At 41.2% G+C, this 18,929-nt stretch overlaps 1 protein-coding gene across 1 annotated transcript in view; it reads right to left on the reverse strand.

The window, feature by feature from the left end:
• LOC148037017 (uncharacterized) overlaps positions 1 to 18,929 on the reverse strand; it is a 167,790-nt gene that overhangs the window by 106,214 nt on the left and 42,647 nt on the right. Inside the window, exons 8-9 of the mRNA XM_087675957.1 lie at positions 780 to 854; positions 193 to 342 (exon numbers count right to left, since the gene is read on the reverse strand). Of these exons, the coding sequence (XP_087532083.1) occupies positions 193 to 342; positions 780 to 854 (225 nt within the window). The remainder of the gene's footprint in view (positions 1 to 192; positions 343 to 779; positions 855 to 18,929) is intronic.

Genomic DNA, 18,929 nt, shown 5'->3' on the forward strand with positions numbered 1-18,929 from the left:
TGCTGGTGGGAATTGAATCCTCTCCTCATTTTTCCATTTTTGGCTCAGTAGCTAGACAGTATGAATAAAACTATCATCGAACCTGAAACATGCCTCTCTGATTGTGCCAAAACAGTTTGTTAAATGTATTCGATAAAATACAAGCTCCAAGGACCACAGAATATTCAAACAGAAACTTGCTTTCTGACACACCTTTGACGTGGTGTTTCGACCATCTTCAAAAAGTACAGTTTCAGGATTAGTACGTGCAGATCCTCGTACTTCTAGTTCTTCTTTTGGTAAAGAAGCTCCACCATGGGCATTCAGTTGTACACAGTAGCAATGATCTGGCTCTGAAAGAATCTGTTAACAGGTGTATTATTCAGAATACTCATTTTACTTCCAAGAGTAGAAACATCAGGCAGACTACAAGTGAGTAAATTGCAAAGCCTAGCCTCTACATTGAATATGATCAAAACTATTGCCAAATTTTCACCCAACTAAGTATCAAAGTGATTTATTATGATTGTATGTGTCTAAAAAACTCATAAATTGCTTAATCAAAAGGCTAAGGAAAACTGTGGAACACGTGAGTCCAACAGCTTAAGAAAGTATCTATGATTGTAATCATGTTAGTAAACACTCTGCCCAGTGGGTATCATAAAATAGCTACTGCAGCATGGGCATTACACAATCAAAGATGTTCACTCCATTAATGATTTAGTTTGCCACATCACACTCCTACATCAGATCATTAAAAATGAAATCATTGGGCAGAGAGAATGCAGAATCCCACTTACCACTGCTTCAAATGTATCCTCATAATCATCGACCATGAAGCAGATATCAGGATAAGCAGGAATGGTCTCAAATCCCTGATTTAAGACAAAAAGGCAGATCAAATTTGATAGCTTTAGTGCATGCAAACTTGTCACAAGTTATTTACTAGAAATACAGAAAAAAGCAAAAGGATTGTACATAACACAATAAGAGTAGAATATTCTCTTTGCAGAAAAACAAACAACATAATAAAAGGCTTTAAACATCAGATTGTCCCATTCACTTATGTTGCTGACCACTGTTAGGGTCACTATTGGCTGGCCACCAGGGCTGTAGCAGCCAACCCACCCCAACCTGCTTCTTTGACTGTGGTGGTTGTTAAGAAGGGGATATTTCACCCTTGGAAATAGTGGAGTGCAAACATGGAGAATTGGATGGGTGCATTGTTTCTTTTGGCTTCATGGCCATCCAAGAACTGAAAGGTATTAGAAACCAGGGTTTCTAGGGCATTTCCACTTGGGATAACTTGAACCAACTTTGGCCTCATCCAAATGTCCAAGCCTTTCATTGGGTATGATGACCATTCTTAGAGGCCCATGAAGGTTTATAGCCTGGCCATCTAAGATGCCTATTGTATTACAAGATCAAGGGATGCTTCCATGCCTATTTAGAGAGGGATTCAGCCAATTATCCAAGGTGATGGATTTCCCAAATCAGAGATTTCTCAGGCTCTTCTTACTAGAGCTACACCGACATAGAAAGCACCTCTTACAGACTCGGGAGCAAGCACGTGAAGACGCACACCAATGTACACTCAGAGTTCTACAGAGCATCAACCACTCCCTCTACAATAGAGCCCCCATTGGAGTGACTGATGGCCCCACCCTGGGGAGTCACCCTAGCCACAAACACCGAGAGATGCAGAGCCCGTCGTCCATAGTTACCTAGAATGGGGAACGAGAGCAGGAATATAACCCCTTGGAATGGGGGGAACACCCAAGGTTAAGAAACAGGAATAGGGAGAACGGTGCACGTCTTAAGTGCCCCAATGCCCCAAATATAACCTAAATTATCCCAAATTGCTCCAAATTGTCCCGAATTGCCTCGATAGCCCCCCAATGCTACAAATTGCCCAAATTGCCCTAAATATCCCAAAATTGCGTGACTGCTGTCCCAAGTTGCTCTTGAGTTTCAATGCCCCAAAAATGCCACAAATTCCCAAATTCCCCGCAATGCCCTTCATGTTGACCTAATAACCCTCATTACTCCAAATTGCCTCAAATACCCCAAAATTGACTCAATTACCCCAATAGCTCTCAACTTCCCTAAATTGACCCAAATGCCCTAGTTTCCCTTGAAATTAGATGATATAAATGTGTAATTAACTTGGAATTGAGAACAAGGCTGAAATTTGATTGTGATTTGCAAGAGTTGATTATATATTGAGTGTGACCCTTGCATGGACTCATGATTAGCTTGTGACTTGTCTTAACACTTCTTTGTGTGTGTGTCTATGTGTATGTGAGATGCACATTAGGCGATGGAGATGGATGGATAGGTGGCAGCATGACTGTGACATAAGCAAGAAGAAAACAATGGGAGAAAACATCAATTTTTGGCCTGTGGGCTTGGAAGAGCTGTTCCAAACAAGGAACGGTACAGGGAATGGCAAGGAATAGGTAGGAATAGCATTGGGAACAGCAAGGATCGTTCCTCAGCTCTTTCACCTCTTGGGAGGGTTTGGAACATGTTAGGCCATTCCAATAGGCCCGAATGGCTATTCCCTATTTCTATGCCATCATCCATGCCCAATAGGTCCACACCCCTACAAGAGGCATCATCTGCAATACAAAGGATACTACATTGTCATCGGGGAACCATAACTCACCACTTCAACCTCTCTATGCTAGATAGATCCATGAGAAATAACTTGGGATGAGAGTGCCCCAAGAGTAGCTCCACATGGTATTTAGTCTAGACATTATTTTGTATTCATCAACTATGTATTGTTTATTCTCCATTTAGTTAGTCATAGCATTAGATGATAGCTATTTTTGGACTTAGGAAAATTCCTTGACTTTCAGATGCAACATTTGCTTTCTTTCTTTCTTTCTTCTCCATCATCCATCAACCTGCCTCTACTACTCCAGGGCCTTCTACAATTGTCTCTGTCAATTAAAAGTATGCTATCCCTCTCATTGCCACCCCACTGCCTCCCCTAGCTGGCAATGCACCATCTCTAATGCTCTACCTTGCTCAAAGGCTAAGGCCTACCACCTCCCTTGTATCAAAAGGAAGTCTGTCATTGATCTATCCTGGGGGAATATGCTGCAAGATCACCCATCATCTTGCAAGTGAAACTACCCAACGAGGCCCAAGTATGAGAACTAGGAATCCTCCATGAATGGATGGAATCTTGACAGTCCAAGGAAGTGTGTACAGAGAGATCTAGTAGGGATTCTGAACGTAGAGATTTTATTGGGAAGGGACAATAACCTTGACTAACGGGTCACAATAGGGGCCCTCCAAGACCGTGTCTACAAAGCTCTTATCTCTATATGATGTCGCTGAACACACTGTCAATATCTATCATGTAGGCTATAAAGTACTCATCAAGACATGCATACGAGATAGTGATTGCAACGCCATCCCCAAGTGTAGGTGGATTCCGACCTTCAACCCATCTATTAAAGTATCCTACTAAGAATCGAATGTCAAGCTGTTGTTGGTGAGTGCCGCCTCCATCTACTCAATTGAGCTAAGCTCAACCCTGAAGCACCCCTTTTCCAAATGTACCACTCATGCAACCTTAGTTGGGGTGCTAGCAAGGGGTACCTAGATGGAGTTCTTAAGGATATGGATTCTTGGGGGTTAAGTTTTTTCTTTTTCCTTTTCCGTGCCCTCGGCCAAGGTTGGGTTACATGGTATGATGAATGATGCCTTGAGCTTTGTATCCAGAGGAAATCAAATTGGGTCCAAGGCATCACGCAAGGGTACGCAAGGGACCATACTAGAGTCCCCTCATAATGGCGGTGGACCAGCTGCAATCTTGTGAGTCCACTAACTCCTACATGTGTTGCTTTAAGTATCCTAAGCATGTGTACATTGGCACACTACTATACGAGTTCCAATTCCTAATGAGGAAGGAGAATGAAGGAAGAGAAGAGGGAGGTAGCTTGGAAAAAAGAAGAAGAAGGAGGTGACGATAGAAGCAGAGACTGAAGAATCTACCATGGGCAAGAACAAAAAGAGGGTTACACTAGCTTGGATGGAATGAAGCACGTAGACAAGCATGGCAGCAAAAGTCTTGGTGGTGCCATCAATGGCTAGCAACTACAGGAGCTAGGTTTCACAAGTGATGTTGCAGCAAACTAGAGAATAGGATGGCGGACTCGTTTAAGGAGCAAGGTAGGATAGGAAGGTAACAAGACTGGGCTGAGAACGAGATAAGGCAAGATGAAGACCCTGAATGAGCATGAAAGTAAAGGGGCTGATCAAGGTGGCACTATGCACAGATCAACAATGGCAGAGCAACGTTGTCCAACAGGAATTCGGGAAGGTGGCATACCTAGCTAGCTAAGGTAATTCAAGCAATCAAGATATCAGCTCTTCAACAACTCCTAAACGAGATTGTTTTGTTTGGTGTTAGCCTTGATATAGATGATTGCAAGCCCTTCAAAGCAATTCCCATTGTTGTCACTCACGTAGTCTACTCAAAGGCTCATCACTTAGCTTTTTGAGATAATGATAAGAGGATGCCTTTGTGTAAGTTGCCAACCAATTGATTTGTAGTTTTAATATAGGCCAAAGCAATTATATTATTGTCCACTAGTTGACACCTCCTTTACAACCATTACATATATCCTAGCTTCAAATTTTGGAAGACCAAATACATATGATCTTTTGAAGCCATTTAACTTCATGAGAGGTATGTCGTTTTAAACATATGGAACATTTCCTACTACTTAAGCCAAGAATATGGCACAATCCAAGCTACAAAAGCAAAGTGCAACGTACTCCCCCAAATTGGGATTGTGTACACAAAGGTTAGTTTGACATAAATGATGACGTGCGTGCAATAACTATCAAGGTCAAGAATGAAATGCAGAGATTATGGTTGGGACTTGGGGGGCCATAGCCCAACATGCAAACATGAGGATTTTCAAGGGAGCCACTACTTTCTCACCATTGGCCACCATCTGACTAGAACCTCCACTCTAGAATATTCACAAGACAATCGACTCAAGGACATTATCAAGATTGGAGCTAACTTCTAGTATTATTGCTTGGTACATTTGGACTACCAGGCGTAGCCATGCTACAAACCTCTAAGATGTCTTCACTATAGAGACACTCTCAATGATTTGAACAAAGATTTGTTGGGTTTTACTCATACCTACACTCACACAAGAGTGTCAATGATCCGCATGGAGGACACTAGGTCTTTTTGCCCCAGTCACTTTTATTTTCATCTCTGTATTTACCTTACACATTTTGGTCACTTACTGCACAATACACACGTTTGTGTGTGAACACACTTTTAGTCACTTTCACAACCCTAAATTCTAAGGGTTGTACTTTGTACTTTGTACTTTGTACTTCACATTCTATTATGCAAACTCTCATGCTATGACCACTCCCTCTCTCTATCAGTCGTGTTCACTTCTTTCTGCCCCATTGCCGTACTTCGATCTTACATTTGGTATCAGAGCTGTTCAACCAATTGTCTCTCTGCTCTCTTCACTCTCAGCTCCGCCCATGTGCTTCTCCTGCCTAAGGCGACCTGTGTTTCTCACACACCTACTCTGTTATCCTCGACCTTTGCAACCTGTTGTGGCTGTTCAAAACAGTCAGAGACCCTAATTCACAAGCGCAGTCCAAAAAACCCCAATTTTACACGGTTAGTCCAAAAAACCCTAATTTTATAGGCACACTCCAGAAAACCCTACTTTTGCAAGCACAGTCCAAAACTGCCACATCAGCACCTACACAGTCCAAAACTGCTCCAGATTTGTTCCAGCCAGCCACGTCAACAGCCACACAGATCAGAACTAGTTCTGCTTGCTCTTGAGTTACCACATCAGCATACTTTCAGATCTGTGCAGATACTACAGGTATATTTTGTTATTTTAATTAGAATTTCAGAGCGAAGCAAAGGGCTTTTGTAGGAATAGGTCGATTTTTGCTTCACAAGTGCTTCAATGCATGAATTGAAGAAATTTGCAGATATTTGGGTCAAAAATTTTGGGGTTTTTGTATTTTTGGCAGACATTGGCACATATAATGTGTATTTAGTCTGAAATTGACTAAAACTACACACATTGGACGGTCAAATTTTTGGGGCTTTTATGTTTTTATTGCTGCTGAGCACTCTTATTGCCTTGGACAGCATGTTGTTTGCTGAAATCTAGGAAATATCAACACATTGAGGCAATATTGGTTAATTGTGACACAATTTGGTGGTTCTTTTGACTAAATTTGGTCGATTACAGCTTGGCATTTACTGTAATTTCTGGGAATTTGAAGATTTCTTGGTCAGCCAACTTTTGTAATTGCTCTTTTTGTATTTGATTAAGTGACAGTTATCATGACAGCTCATGGACAGAATGATGTCTTCACTTATGTTTCAAAAGAGGATAGATTAGATTGCAACAACTACTCTGTGGTCCTTTATGGTGAAAAATGTGGTTGTTGCAAGAGGCCTTTGGGATTATGTCAGTGGGGAAGAAGTACGTCCTAGTGATTTGGCTCCTGCAAGAGGCCTTTGGGATTATGTCAGTGGGGAAGAAGTACGTCCTAGTGATTTGGCTCCTGCAACCCCTTCACAAGCAAGATGTTGTAGACAAAGGCAAGATGGTGCAGCAGCAACCTCTCAACAAGCAACAGGACATGGAAAAAGGAAAGAAGTTGCCACAAAGCCACCACCCCAAAGAACAGTTGCTCAAAGGACTTGGGACACTAGGGATGCCCAAGCATTGTCACTTATTTCATTGGTAGTTCAACGGTCGGTAATCCCACATATTCGTTCTAGTACTACTTCACGAGTAGCATGGCTTATACTTGAGCACATATTTGTTGGGTAATAATGAGGCAGCATGGCTTACACTCAAGCTTTTGTGGCAAAGAAAAAAGGTAAGGGAAATCAGCCCAAGAATGCTCCATAGATTTCTGGAATTTCTGGAACTTCACATAACAACAAGAAGCAGGAGGGCACACAAGCTAAGAAGAGGAAGTAACATTATTGTAAAAAGCCAAGTCATTATATCCCTGCATACAAGAAATGCATTGCCAAGGAGAAAAAGGAGTCTCGGTTGTCAATTTCAGAAACACACTCTACTTCTACTGCCACAGAATCAACGTATTTTGTCATTGACCTTGAATATTGTTTTTATAGTTGTAGTCGAGATTCTTCTTAGGCAAATAGAGCATTCAGCTCTACTGAGGATGCTCGTACTTGGTTTTTTGACAGTGGTGCTTCTAAGCACATTACATCCCCAAGGGATTTATTTGTTTCTGTTGTTGCAACTCCTCTTGGCAAATGTTTACAATGTGCCAACAATGCACCAACAATGAATCTTATCCTATTAGAGGAGTTGGACAGACTATTTTGAAAGCCATTGATGACTCTACTCTCCGTTTGCACGATGCTTTATATGTGCCAAGGATAAAGAAAATTTTGTTGTCCATTTCTTCTTTAGCAAAATGTGGAATGCACGTCACTTTTGATGATGACAAATGCATGGTCAAGAATAAGGAATTCTTGACTTAGGTGCTTACTAGCACATTATGTCATAGACTTTATGAATTAGATGCTCACTCTGTTAATCTTGCTATGTCACAAGAAACGTTATAGCATGTTAAGCTAAAATATGCATTACTTGCTGATTAGCCTCTTAAACAGCCCCAAAACACACTAAAAATGCTCTTTTAAAGTAAAACCCTAAAATGGGGAGCGGTTCAAGAGAGTTCAATGGAAACCCTAAAACGGGGAGCGGTTCGAGAGAGTTCAGTGGAAACCCTAATTTTTGGGGCGCCCTTCCACATCTATAAATAGACAGGCTGTTCCAATTCAGCCATCATCCTTGTTTGCAAGTTACACCAGCCCACACACCCTCTGTTGCTGTTGGCGCCCAGTTTCCAGCCTGCAGCCCGCCTCCATCTGCTGTCCAACCATCATCGATTGCAGCCACATTATCTTCAGCCTGTCCATTGCTGTAGGCGATAGCTCTTAACTGCTAGCGACTGCTCCAAACTATCCCAGACTGCTGTTCAACCTACTGTCCATCATCTCCAGAGTCAGCCAGCCTACGTTTTCAGCATTGCAAGCCCTAACGCTCTCAGACACTGTTTCAGCCTGCTGATTACAACAGATTGTGCACAATTTCCACCCTCCGATCGGTGGTACATTGCTGTGTTTTGGTAACCAGCCTGCTGCCATTCACTATTCAACTCTCCTACACTCCAAGTGGTGGTCACAGACTTGGGATCCGTCTTCGGTGGACGTTACACTCCGACATTGCTCTGCCCTTGAGCACACTGTATACTCTTACATTCATTTACAGCATTCATTCACTTCAGAGTTGTGTTCTCTCTCTCTCTTCTTCTGTTTGTGTTTGAGTTTTGAGTTTTTCCCTCTGTGTCTATGTCTGTCTCTTTGTGTTTCTATCGTGGTCATACACTCTATGTGTCCTCAGTGCAAACCTAGCAGTTTCCTTCACATGGCATACTCATATGAGGTATGTGAATTATGGCAATCCGATGCTTATGCAACGTACTCTTATGCTAGAAGACTTACCTCTCTTGGAGATACCTCTTGAGCACATTTATAAGGGATACATTTGTGAAGAAAACTACTAGGGTTTGCACTGAGGAAACACAAAGTGTACGACCACCACAAAAACACAAAGAGACAGACATAGACATAGAAGGCAAAACTCAAACCCTAAATGCAAAACTCAAAACTCAAACACAAATAGAAGAAGGGAGAGAAGAATACAACTCTGAAGTGAACAAATACTACAAATGAATGTAAGAGTAAGAGTATACAAATACTCAAGGGCAGAGCAGTGTATCAAAGAGTAACGTCCACCGAAAACGGATCCCAAGTGTTGTGACCACTAGTCGAAGTGACGGAGTGAGAGAAACACCAAACATTGATCACCAGAGTGTGAGGAGACTGTAGAGGATGATGCCTGATGATGTGGGCGAAGCAGCAAAACGTAGCAGTAGAATGCCACAATAAAATGGTGCAGTAGAAGGTCACAGTAAAACGCAGCAATAAAATGCAATAATAGAATGCCACAGTAAAATGTGGCAGCTAGTAGAATGAGGTGATAGCAGCAGTCGCGAAGGCTAAACTGCCACGTGGCGGGAGATTGATGGCTGAGATCTGCACTTAAGGGTGAGAAACCTACACAAGAGGGATGAGGCTGAATGGGGGCAGCCTGTCTATTTATAAATGTTGAAGCATGTCCCAAAATTTAGGGTTTTTTGGAGACCACTGAAACTCTCTCGGTACGCTCCCCTTTTTTGGGTTTTTCACTAATTAAGTGGGTTTTGGGACTGTTTAAGAATACTAATCAGCTAAAAAGCGTGTTTTAGCTCAACAACAATCTGAAAAAAATGCATCAATTTTCTTTCCCTCATGATATTGCTTTCAAAGCTAAGGTCAAGTTGCAAATTGTGCATTCAGATATATGTGAACCCATGCATACAAAGTCATTGGGTGGATGTTTTTACTTCGTTACCTTCATTGATGACTTTATACATTTTTGTTGGGTTTTTTCATTGACTAAAAAGTCAGAAGTGTATGATGCATTTTTGGCTTTTACTGCACTTGTGGAAAATCAATGTGGCTGTAAGATTAAGCCCCTACATTCGGACCGAGGGGGAGAATATATGTCTTCGTTGCTCAATTCCTTTCTAAAGCAAAAAGGTATTGCACATCGGTTTACTACAGCATATACTCCACAGCAGAATGGGATTGCAAAAAGGAAGAATTGATCACTCATGGAGATAGCCAATTGTATGCTTAAAGCTAAGAAATTGCCGCATGTTTTTTAAATGGAAGTAGATACATGTACTTGTCACGTTTCAAATAGGTGCCCTACTAGAGCATTGAAAAATATTATGCCTTTTGAGGCTTGGAACAGCCGTAAACCTTCAATTGGTCACTTTCGTACCTTTGGGTGTCTTGCATATGCTCATATTCCCAAAGCAATGAGAAAAAAGTTGGATAATAAGGCTGTCAAATGTATATTTGCGGGGTAGGGTAGTGAAAGCAAAGGCTACAAATTATACGATCATGTTCCAATAAAGTTTTTATTAATAGAGATATGATTTTTTATGAAAAATCAAAATTATCTCTTGTTGGTTATGACACACATCAAACTGCAAAAGATGTGTTTGAGTGGCTGCTGCCCATTTCTTTTGATGATATAGTTGGAGCTCCACTAAATGAACAAAATGTTCAACCAGGTGCTTCATTAAATAATGCAGATATTCAGCCTATGATTGATCAGAATATTCAACAAGATATTGAACAGCAGGTTCAGCAAGAGCATGTACATAATAAGGAAGCTAGGCACATACCTAGATGGTATTTGCAGACTATGCAAGATAGCCAATTGAATACTCTCTTGTTGGTTGTACTCGAAGGCAAACACATTTTCATAATTATGCTAATGCTATGGAGTTTGTTATGGCAGCAAACACACATGATGATGATGAGCCTAATTCTTTTGAGGATGCACAACAGAGTGTGCGTTGAATGGCAGCAACGCAAGTTGAATATGATTCTATCATGAAGAATCAAACATGGGATTAGTTACATTGCCTATAGGGAAGAGAGCCATCAGTATTAAATGGGATTATAAGCTGAAACAAAAAGCACATGGATACATCGATAAGTACAAAGCAAAGCTTGTGGCAAAAGGCTATGCACAAAAGAAAGGCATTGATTATGGGAAGACATTTGCTCCTACATTCTATATGACCACTATCAGGTGTACGGTTGCATTGGCTGCCCATATTTGTTAAATTGTGCACTAGCTTGACATTAAAACTGCATTTTTACATGCGGAACTTCAAGAAGAAGTGTATGTACAGCAAGCAGCCCATTGGTTTTGCAATTAAAGGATCCAAACACTTGGTATGCAAGCTGAAAAAGGCCTTGTATGGTTTGAAACAAGCTCCACGAGCTTGATGTGCAAAAATTGATGCCTTCTTACTCAACCAAGGGTTCATAAACAGCCCATCAAAGTCTACTCTTTACATATGCAGAGGGGGAATCTTTGCTGGTCATCTGTATTTAAATGGACCATCTTTTACTCAGAGGGACACATGCTGATCAAATTTCAGCATTTAAGAAAAATTTGCAGCAAACTTTTGATATGTCAGATTTGTGGCCTTTGCATTACTATTTGGGCATTCAATTTATTCATGATGCTAGACGCATTGGATTGTCACAGTCCAAATATATTGGTAAACTCCTTGAGAGATTTGGCTTCCAAGATTGCAAGCCAGTAAGCACACCGACGGAGACTGGACTTAAGCTGTCTTTGCATGATGGCAGTGATATGTTTGGCATCCATACAAATGCTCCTTGGCTGCCTCATTTATTTATGCAACACAAGGTTAAATATTCAGTTTGCAATTTCAACCTTGAGTAGATATATGCACAATCCACGCATGTCACATTGACAAGCTGTAAAGCATGTTTTCCGTTATTTTCAAGGGACCAAGACACTTGGATTGCTTTATGCCAAGGGGGGGCTACTCCAATTACATGCTTACAATGATTCACATTAGGCTGGTGATTTTGATTCTCGTCACTCTACCAATGGCTATTCTTTCTTTCTTGGCTCTTCTTGCATTTCTTAGCTTAGCAAGAAACAATCCACTGTTGCCATATCTTCTTGTGAAGCTGAGTACAAGGCAACTTTCACTACTACAATTGAAAGTGTATGGCTAAGACGTTTGTTGGCTGATCTTGATGTATCTGTTACAAAGCCTACTCCTTTGTTTACTCACAATCAGATTGCCATTGCAGTGGCATGGGACCAAATGTTTCATGCACGCATGAAACACATTGAGATACAATATCACTTTGTCACAGAGAGGGGCTACATACAAGGGACATCAACCTTGTCTATTGTCCTACCAACAAGAATGTGGCAGATATCTTCAACGAAGCTTGTACTCGCAACAAATTTGAAACATTTTGCAATGCTTCAAATTTCATCTCCTTTGGTAGTTAACCCTTGTATGCTGATCACCTATCACTCCAAGGGGTTTGCTGGGTTTTACTCATGCCTATGATTACACAAGAGTATCAATGATTCGCACACAAGACGTTGGGGCATATTTTACTCTCCATAAGAGAGGTTTTTTCCCTTAGTCACATTTATTTTCATCTGTGTATTTATGTTACACATTTTGGTCACTTACCACACAATACAGACATCTGTGTGTGAACGCACTTTAAGTCGCTTTTACAACCCTATAGTCTAAGGATTGTACTTCACATTCTATTTTGCAAATTGTCGTGTTGTGGCCACTCCCTCTCTCTATCAATCGTGTTCACTTCTTTCTACCCCATTGCTATACTTTGATCTTGCAAAATCATCAATAACTCTTTGTGGAAGAAGGGAAGGGTCAAAACTAGACTTCCTTCTCAGATAGGGTTGTAATCTGTAAGACAATTTACAGAAACCAATAAACTCACTAACCTGGAATTACACAATTGACTAAATAATCTTGGACAACCGACACCCAATTGGACCCAACAACTGGCATCCCTTGCAGTATTTCTTTATCTTGTAGTATTCAATTTTCAATTCATGGGGCTGTCTTAAACAATCAGCAACAACAAGGAACAATTTGTGCCTTCCTGTGGCTTAAGATTTGGCCACAATTTGATCCTTGCACTCTTTGCATGTGGCAAGTAAAAAACAAGGGGGCACACAAGCCAAAAAGGGCAAATGCCATTATTGCACTAAGTCAGGTCACTACATTATTGAGTGCAGAAAGCGCATTGCCAAGGAGAAGAAAAAGGAGTCAGGAATGTCTGTTTCTGATGCTCCTTCTACCGCTATCGAGTCCGTGTCTTTTGTTGTAGACAAGGACTCTTGTTTTTACACATGCAGTTATGACACCTCTTGGGCAAATCGAGCATTTAGCTCTACTGAGGATACAGGCACTTGGTTTTTTGACAGTGGTGCTTCTAGGCATATTACATCTCGCAGAAATTTATTTGCTTCTGTTAGTGCTGCTCCCGTTGGCAAGTCTGTACAGTGTGCCAACAATGCATCATACCCTATTTGAGATATTGGGGAGATTGTGCTCACAGCCATTGATGGCTCTACTCTTCGCCTACATGAATCTTTATTTGTGCCGGGCATAAAGAAGAATTTGCTCTCTATTTCTTCTTTGGCATGTTGTGGATTGCAGGTCACATTTGATGATGATAGATGCATGGTGAGAGACAAATAATGCATGACTTTGGTCTTGACAGGCACTTTATGTCATGGGTTATACGAGTTGGATGCTCTTTTGGTTGATCTGTCAACGTATTTGACATCCACTCTTACTCCTGCTATGATACAGGCAAAGTTATGGCTTGCTAGGATCGGGCATGTGAACTTTGCACCTTGATGCTCTTATAGCGTATGTACATGCTAGATGGATTACCTCTACTGGATAGGTGCGAAGGATGTATTTTGGGGAAAATGCATCTCTTTTCGTTTCCCCGTGATGTTGCTTGTAGAGCAACAGCTAGATTGCAGTTAGTGCATTCAGATGTATGTGGGCCTATGCAAACAAAGTCATTGGGAGAATGTTACTATTTTGTGACTTTTATTGATGACTTTACTCGATTTTGCTAGGTCTACTCTTTGGCTAAAAAGTCAGAAGTGTATGATGCATTCTTGGCTTTTATTGCACTTTTTGAAAATTGTTCTAGTTGTAAAATTAAGACTCTCCGTTCGGACCGAGGGGAGGAATACATGTCCTCTATGCTGAATTCTTTTTTGAAGCAAAAGGGCACTTTCCATCAGTACACTACTGCTTATACTCCACAACAGAATGGGATTGCAGAGAGAAAGAATCGGTCACTCATGGAGATGGCCAGATGTATGCTGAAGGCAAAGAGCTTGCCTCACAGTTTTTGGATGGAAGCAGTCATGTGTGCTTGCCATGTTTTGAACAGATGCCCCACCAAGGTTTTGAAGAAAATTACACCTTTTGAGGATTGGAAGAGCCAAAAACCTTCTGTTGGACACTTTCATACCTTTGGGTGCCTTGCATATGCACATATTCCAAAGGTACTCAGAAAAAAGTTAGATAACAAGGCTGTTAAATGCATTTTTGTGGGATATAGCAGTGAGAGCAAAGGCTACAAACTCTATGATCCTGTTTCTAAAAAGGTGTTTGTCAAGAGGGATGTACTATTTGATGAAAAATCAGAATTGTCCCTAGCTGGTTTAGACACATATCAGGCTGCCCATGATGTATCTGAAGGGCTGTGGTGATTCAGCTGGAGTTTCAGCAAGTGAACTCGATGTTCAGCCAGCTGCTCCTTTGGAAAATGCAAAAAATCAGCCATTGGCTAATCTGAATATTCAGCAAAGTGTTGAAACTGAACTTCAGTAAGAGCTTATACACAATCATGAGGCAAGACGAATGCCTAGATGGTATTTACAAACTATGAAAGATAGTCATCTGGATGCACCCATAGCTCATCGTACTAGAAGGCAAGCTCGTATGCATGATACTGCACATACCATGGAGTTCGTTATGGCAGCAAGCACCTTCATGATGAGGAGGCTAAATGTTTTAAGGATGCACAATAGAGTGTGCATTCGATGGCAGCAATGAAAGCTGAATTAGATTCTATCACTAAGAATCAAACATGGGATTTGGTGTCTTTGTCATTTGGGAAGAAAGCCATTGGAACAAAATGGATCTACAAGTTGAAACGGAATACAGATGGATCCATTGACAAATACAAGGCAAGGCTTGTAGCCAAAGGCTATACACAGAAGAAAGGCATTGACTATATGAGGAGACATTTGCTCCTACTTCCTGCATGATGACCATCAGGTCTATGGTTGATTTGGCTGCTCATTACGGATGGACTGTGCATCAATTGGATATTAAAACTGCATTTTTACATGGGGAACTTCATGAGGAAGTATATGTACAACAGCCCATTGGTTTTGCACTTGAGGGCTTGGAACACTCGGTCTCCAAGCTGAAAAAGGCTTTGTATGGTTTGAAACAAGCTCGTAGAGCTTGCTATGCAAAGATAGATGCTTCCTTGCTCAGCCAAGGCTTCATAAACAGCTCATCTGAGTCTATCCTTTACATATGTAAAGAGGGGGGATCCATGCTGATCGTTTGTCTTTATGTTGATGATCTCTTGCTTATAGAGACATATGCTGATCAGATTTCAGCATTTAAACAAAATTTGCAGCAAACTTTTGACATGTCAGACTTCGGGTCTTTGCATTATTACTTGGGCATTCAGTTCATACATGATGCTAGAGGTATTGGGTTATCATAGTCAAGATACATTGATAAACTTCTTGAGAAGTTTGGCTTACAGGATTGCAAGCCAGTTTGTACACCAATGGAACCCAGACTTAAGCTATCATTACATGATGACAGTGATTTGTTTGATATTCACACATATGCTCCAGCGGTTGGATGTCTTATTTACTTGTGCAACACTAGGCTGGACATACAATTTGCAGTTTCAGCCCTGAGCAGATATATGTATCAGCCACGCATGTCACATTAGCAAGCTGTTAAGTGTGTCTTCCGTTACTTGCAAGGTACTAGATCTCTTGGATTGCTCTATGCCAAGGGGGGACTACTACAGTTACATGCTTACAGTGATTCTGATTGGACTGGTGATTATGATTCACGTCACTCCACTAGTGGCAATTGCTTCTTTCTTGACTCGTCTTGTATATCTTGGCTTAGCAAGAAACAATCCACTGTTGCCACATCGTCATGTGAAGCTGAATACAAGGCAACTTTCACTACCACAGTTGAATGCGCATGGATTAGACGCTTGCTAGCTGATCTGGATGTATCTGTTATGAAGCCTACTTCTTTGTTCACCGACAGTCAGAGTGCCATTGCAGTTGCACAAAACCCTTTGTTTCATGCACGCACGAAACACATTGAGATTCATTATCACTTTGTCAGAGAGAGGCTACGTGCAGGTGATATCAGCCTTGTCTATTATCCTACCACTAGTAATGTGACAGACATCTTTACCAACCCTCTTCCTCGTGAAAATTTTGAAGCATTTCGCAATGCTTTAAATTTGATCTCCTTCGGTGGCAGATGATCCTTGTACTCTTGATCACTCTTCACTCTAGGGGGTTTGTTGGGTATTTCACTCACGCCTCACTTACGCCTATGCTCACATAGGAGTGTCAGTGATCAGTAGGACACTGGGGCACTTTTTACTCTCGGTAGGAGAGGTTTTTTCCCCTAGACTTATGGTATTATTTCGTATGTGCTTATGGCACACACTTGCAGGCGCTTACCGTGTTCGAGTGTGAGCACCCCCTACAACCTTAAGGTTTAAGGATTGTACCTTGTACTTTCAGTTCACACTCTTTCAGCTATTGCATTGTGGGTGTCGTGCTTCACTCTCAGACTGTCTACTGTTTTCTATGCTGAGCTTCGATCCTGCCTTCTCTCACATAGCATACTCAACCTTTGATAACAGTACATAGTATTTGCAACACACTTATCCCTCAAACACGAAAATTCTCATTTCCCTTTTCTCCCTAATGGGAAACCTCTCACATGTGATATACACCATCAACAACACAAAGCGAAACAGCCTTCCCACTGTCTCTCTCACTGACAATAATACCTCAAATAAAAGAATGCACTCACTGTGTTTCCTACAGCAAGAGAAAAGGAAAGAGAAGCTGAAAACCAGCCCTCCATGTCATAACAAAGGAATTGCAGCAGTAGATTTCATTCTACGACTCCATCTTCACCACATCGCCATTGAGCTTTAAATCCATGAAAGCCTCAATCACCCATTGCAAGTTCTTCTCTCCTTGCACAGTTATCTTTCCCCTCGTAACATCTCCCACATTTTTTCTTTTTGCTAAGATCCCTCTCTACAAACATACCACTAAACACTTAAAATTTCCACTTGGGGTCACAAATATTGCAAAGGGACCACAAATCCTACTAGTAGGACAACACTTCATATAGCAAGAATACACTTCAAAAACAAAGTGGCAAAAACACATGGCAACCGTGCGAGTTACCACTTAAGACTCCTGTCCATTAACACAACTTTCATTGTAAGCATTGAAAAGTCAAATGACCAACATTTTCACTACTTGTCCAATTTGTCCACATGTAGTGACATGTCCAAGGTTAAGCATTTTCACACAACTTGAGAGAGAGAAAGAGGCTAGAGAGAGAGAGAGAGAGAGAGAGAGAGAGAAGGTTGTGTGTGTGTGTGTGTGTGTGTGTGAGATAAGAGGCTTGAGAGAAAAAAAGGGTGTGAGCAGCGCGCACGAGAGAGAGAGAGAGAGAGAGAGAGAGAGAGAGAGAGAGGCTTGGGGGAGAGAAAGAAGAAAGAAAGAAGAAAAAAAAAAGAAAGGTGAAAGAAAAAAAGAAAGTTGTAGTCTTGAAGGAGAGGCCAAAAAGTGCCTATATACTAAACCGTAGGGATACATACCGTACGGATCGTACTGTACTGATCAGTTCGTACTACGTACTGAGACAACCCTGCACACACCAACGGTATTCTCATGGCACCAATAGCTTTGAAAGGGGGATAAAACCCCAATGCAATCAACAAGCCCTCCTCTTCTATTACTATCTCTCACTAAGGTGGAGAAGGAAACATGCTGCCCCTGCCTGTTGTGCATAGGCAATCAGCTATTGCCTAATTCTAGCAGCCTTCCTAGCTGGAATCCATTCCTACAATATATGCCAATGGTACTCAGCAACTCCTTCCTCCTCCCTCCCTCAGCCTCCAAATGGCAGCCTCCACCCTGAGCCAGTCCCAAACAGCTTTTCTGCATCCTTAGGGTACTTAGGTTGTCACTATGACTTAACTACTTCCACTTCACATGTGTACCTCACACATGCACAACTTAATACTGCCAAAGCTAAGCATGAAAAATGCACATCCTCATGACAAGGGCTGCAAGGCGGTTTTGAAAGGATGAGGAGGAGAGATGCCTTCTTGCAGACTTGGGATTCTGGCATCTTCTTTCACCTAGCCCCTCATATGATGTGGCATTATAGCCCACCATATTGGTTGTTCACACAACCATTGTGTTCACGATGAACTCAGCTGCTCTTTATAGGGATCTTTGTACTATGTATAATACTTTAGAAGGACCTTCTCCAAGACGTTATTGATACAAGTTTTTCTTTTCTCTGTTTTAAAAAGCCAAGAATGAAATGAAATTTCAACTGTGATTTAGTTTCAACTTTGAAATTGTAAACACCCATGTTCATAGTATGTAAGCATGAAACAGCTAAAAATTATGGTATTTAATGAGGGAAGCATCAAACAAAAATGTAATAATGAAAGGGATAAATGTTGTGATATTCAAACGTTTTTAGGAAAAGTGTACACTAAAGCTTAGTTACCAAAGTACTTTAGTCCCAAGATTAACAAATGAACACATTTGATTTCAACAAAAAGTTTCTGGTGAATTTACTGTTTCACTCATCCTATATACTGCAATGTATGACCCCCCTCCTTGATCAGGTCAGGTATGTTATTTTCAGCAGCACCCTCTTTTTCTGCCTCAACATATGGGCACCCATACAGGTCTTGCTTTCACCATAACTCCACTTCAACAAGGGGAGTTCATGTCTGTTTATGCAAGCTGTACCTATGGAAGTCTAGTGCATATGTAACTGTGATATGCCAAAGGATAATAAACTGCTATAAGCATACAAATCCAATCAAAGTGCTTGAAAGAGAACATTTGTATAACTGCACTATCAACAAGATCAATCCCAATACCACTTTAACACATACATCAACCATTTCTTAAGCCATATGTGGCCTTGGTACACATCTCCATATTTCACTAAAGCTGTTTAGGTTCTTCATCCTGTAATACTGATAACAGCTCTTTTTCTGTCCACTAGGTAAGGTAGGT

This window comes from Lygodium microphyllum, chromosome 4, assembly GCF_053477565.2.
Source record: "Lygodium microphyllum isolate KBCC chromosome 4, Lygodium_microphyllum_v1.1.10, whole genome shotgun sequence".
NCBI classification, from domain to species: domain Eukaryota; kingdom Viridiplantae; phylum Streptophyta; class Polypodiopsida; order Schizaeales; family Lygodiaceae; genus Lygodium; species Lygodium microphyllum.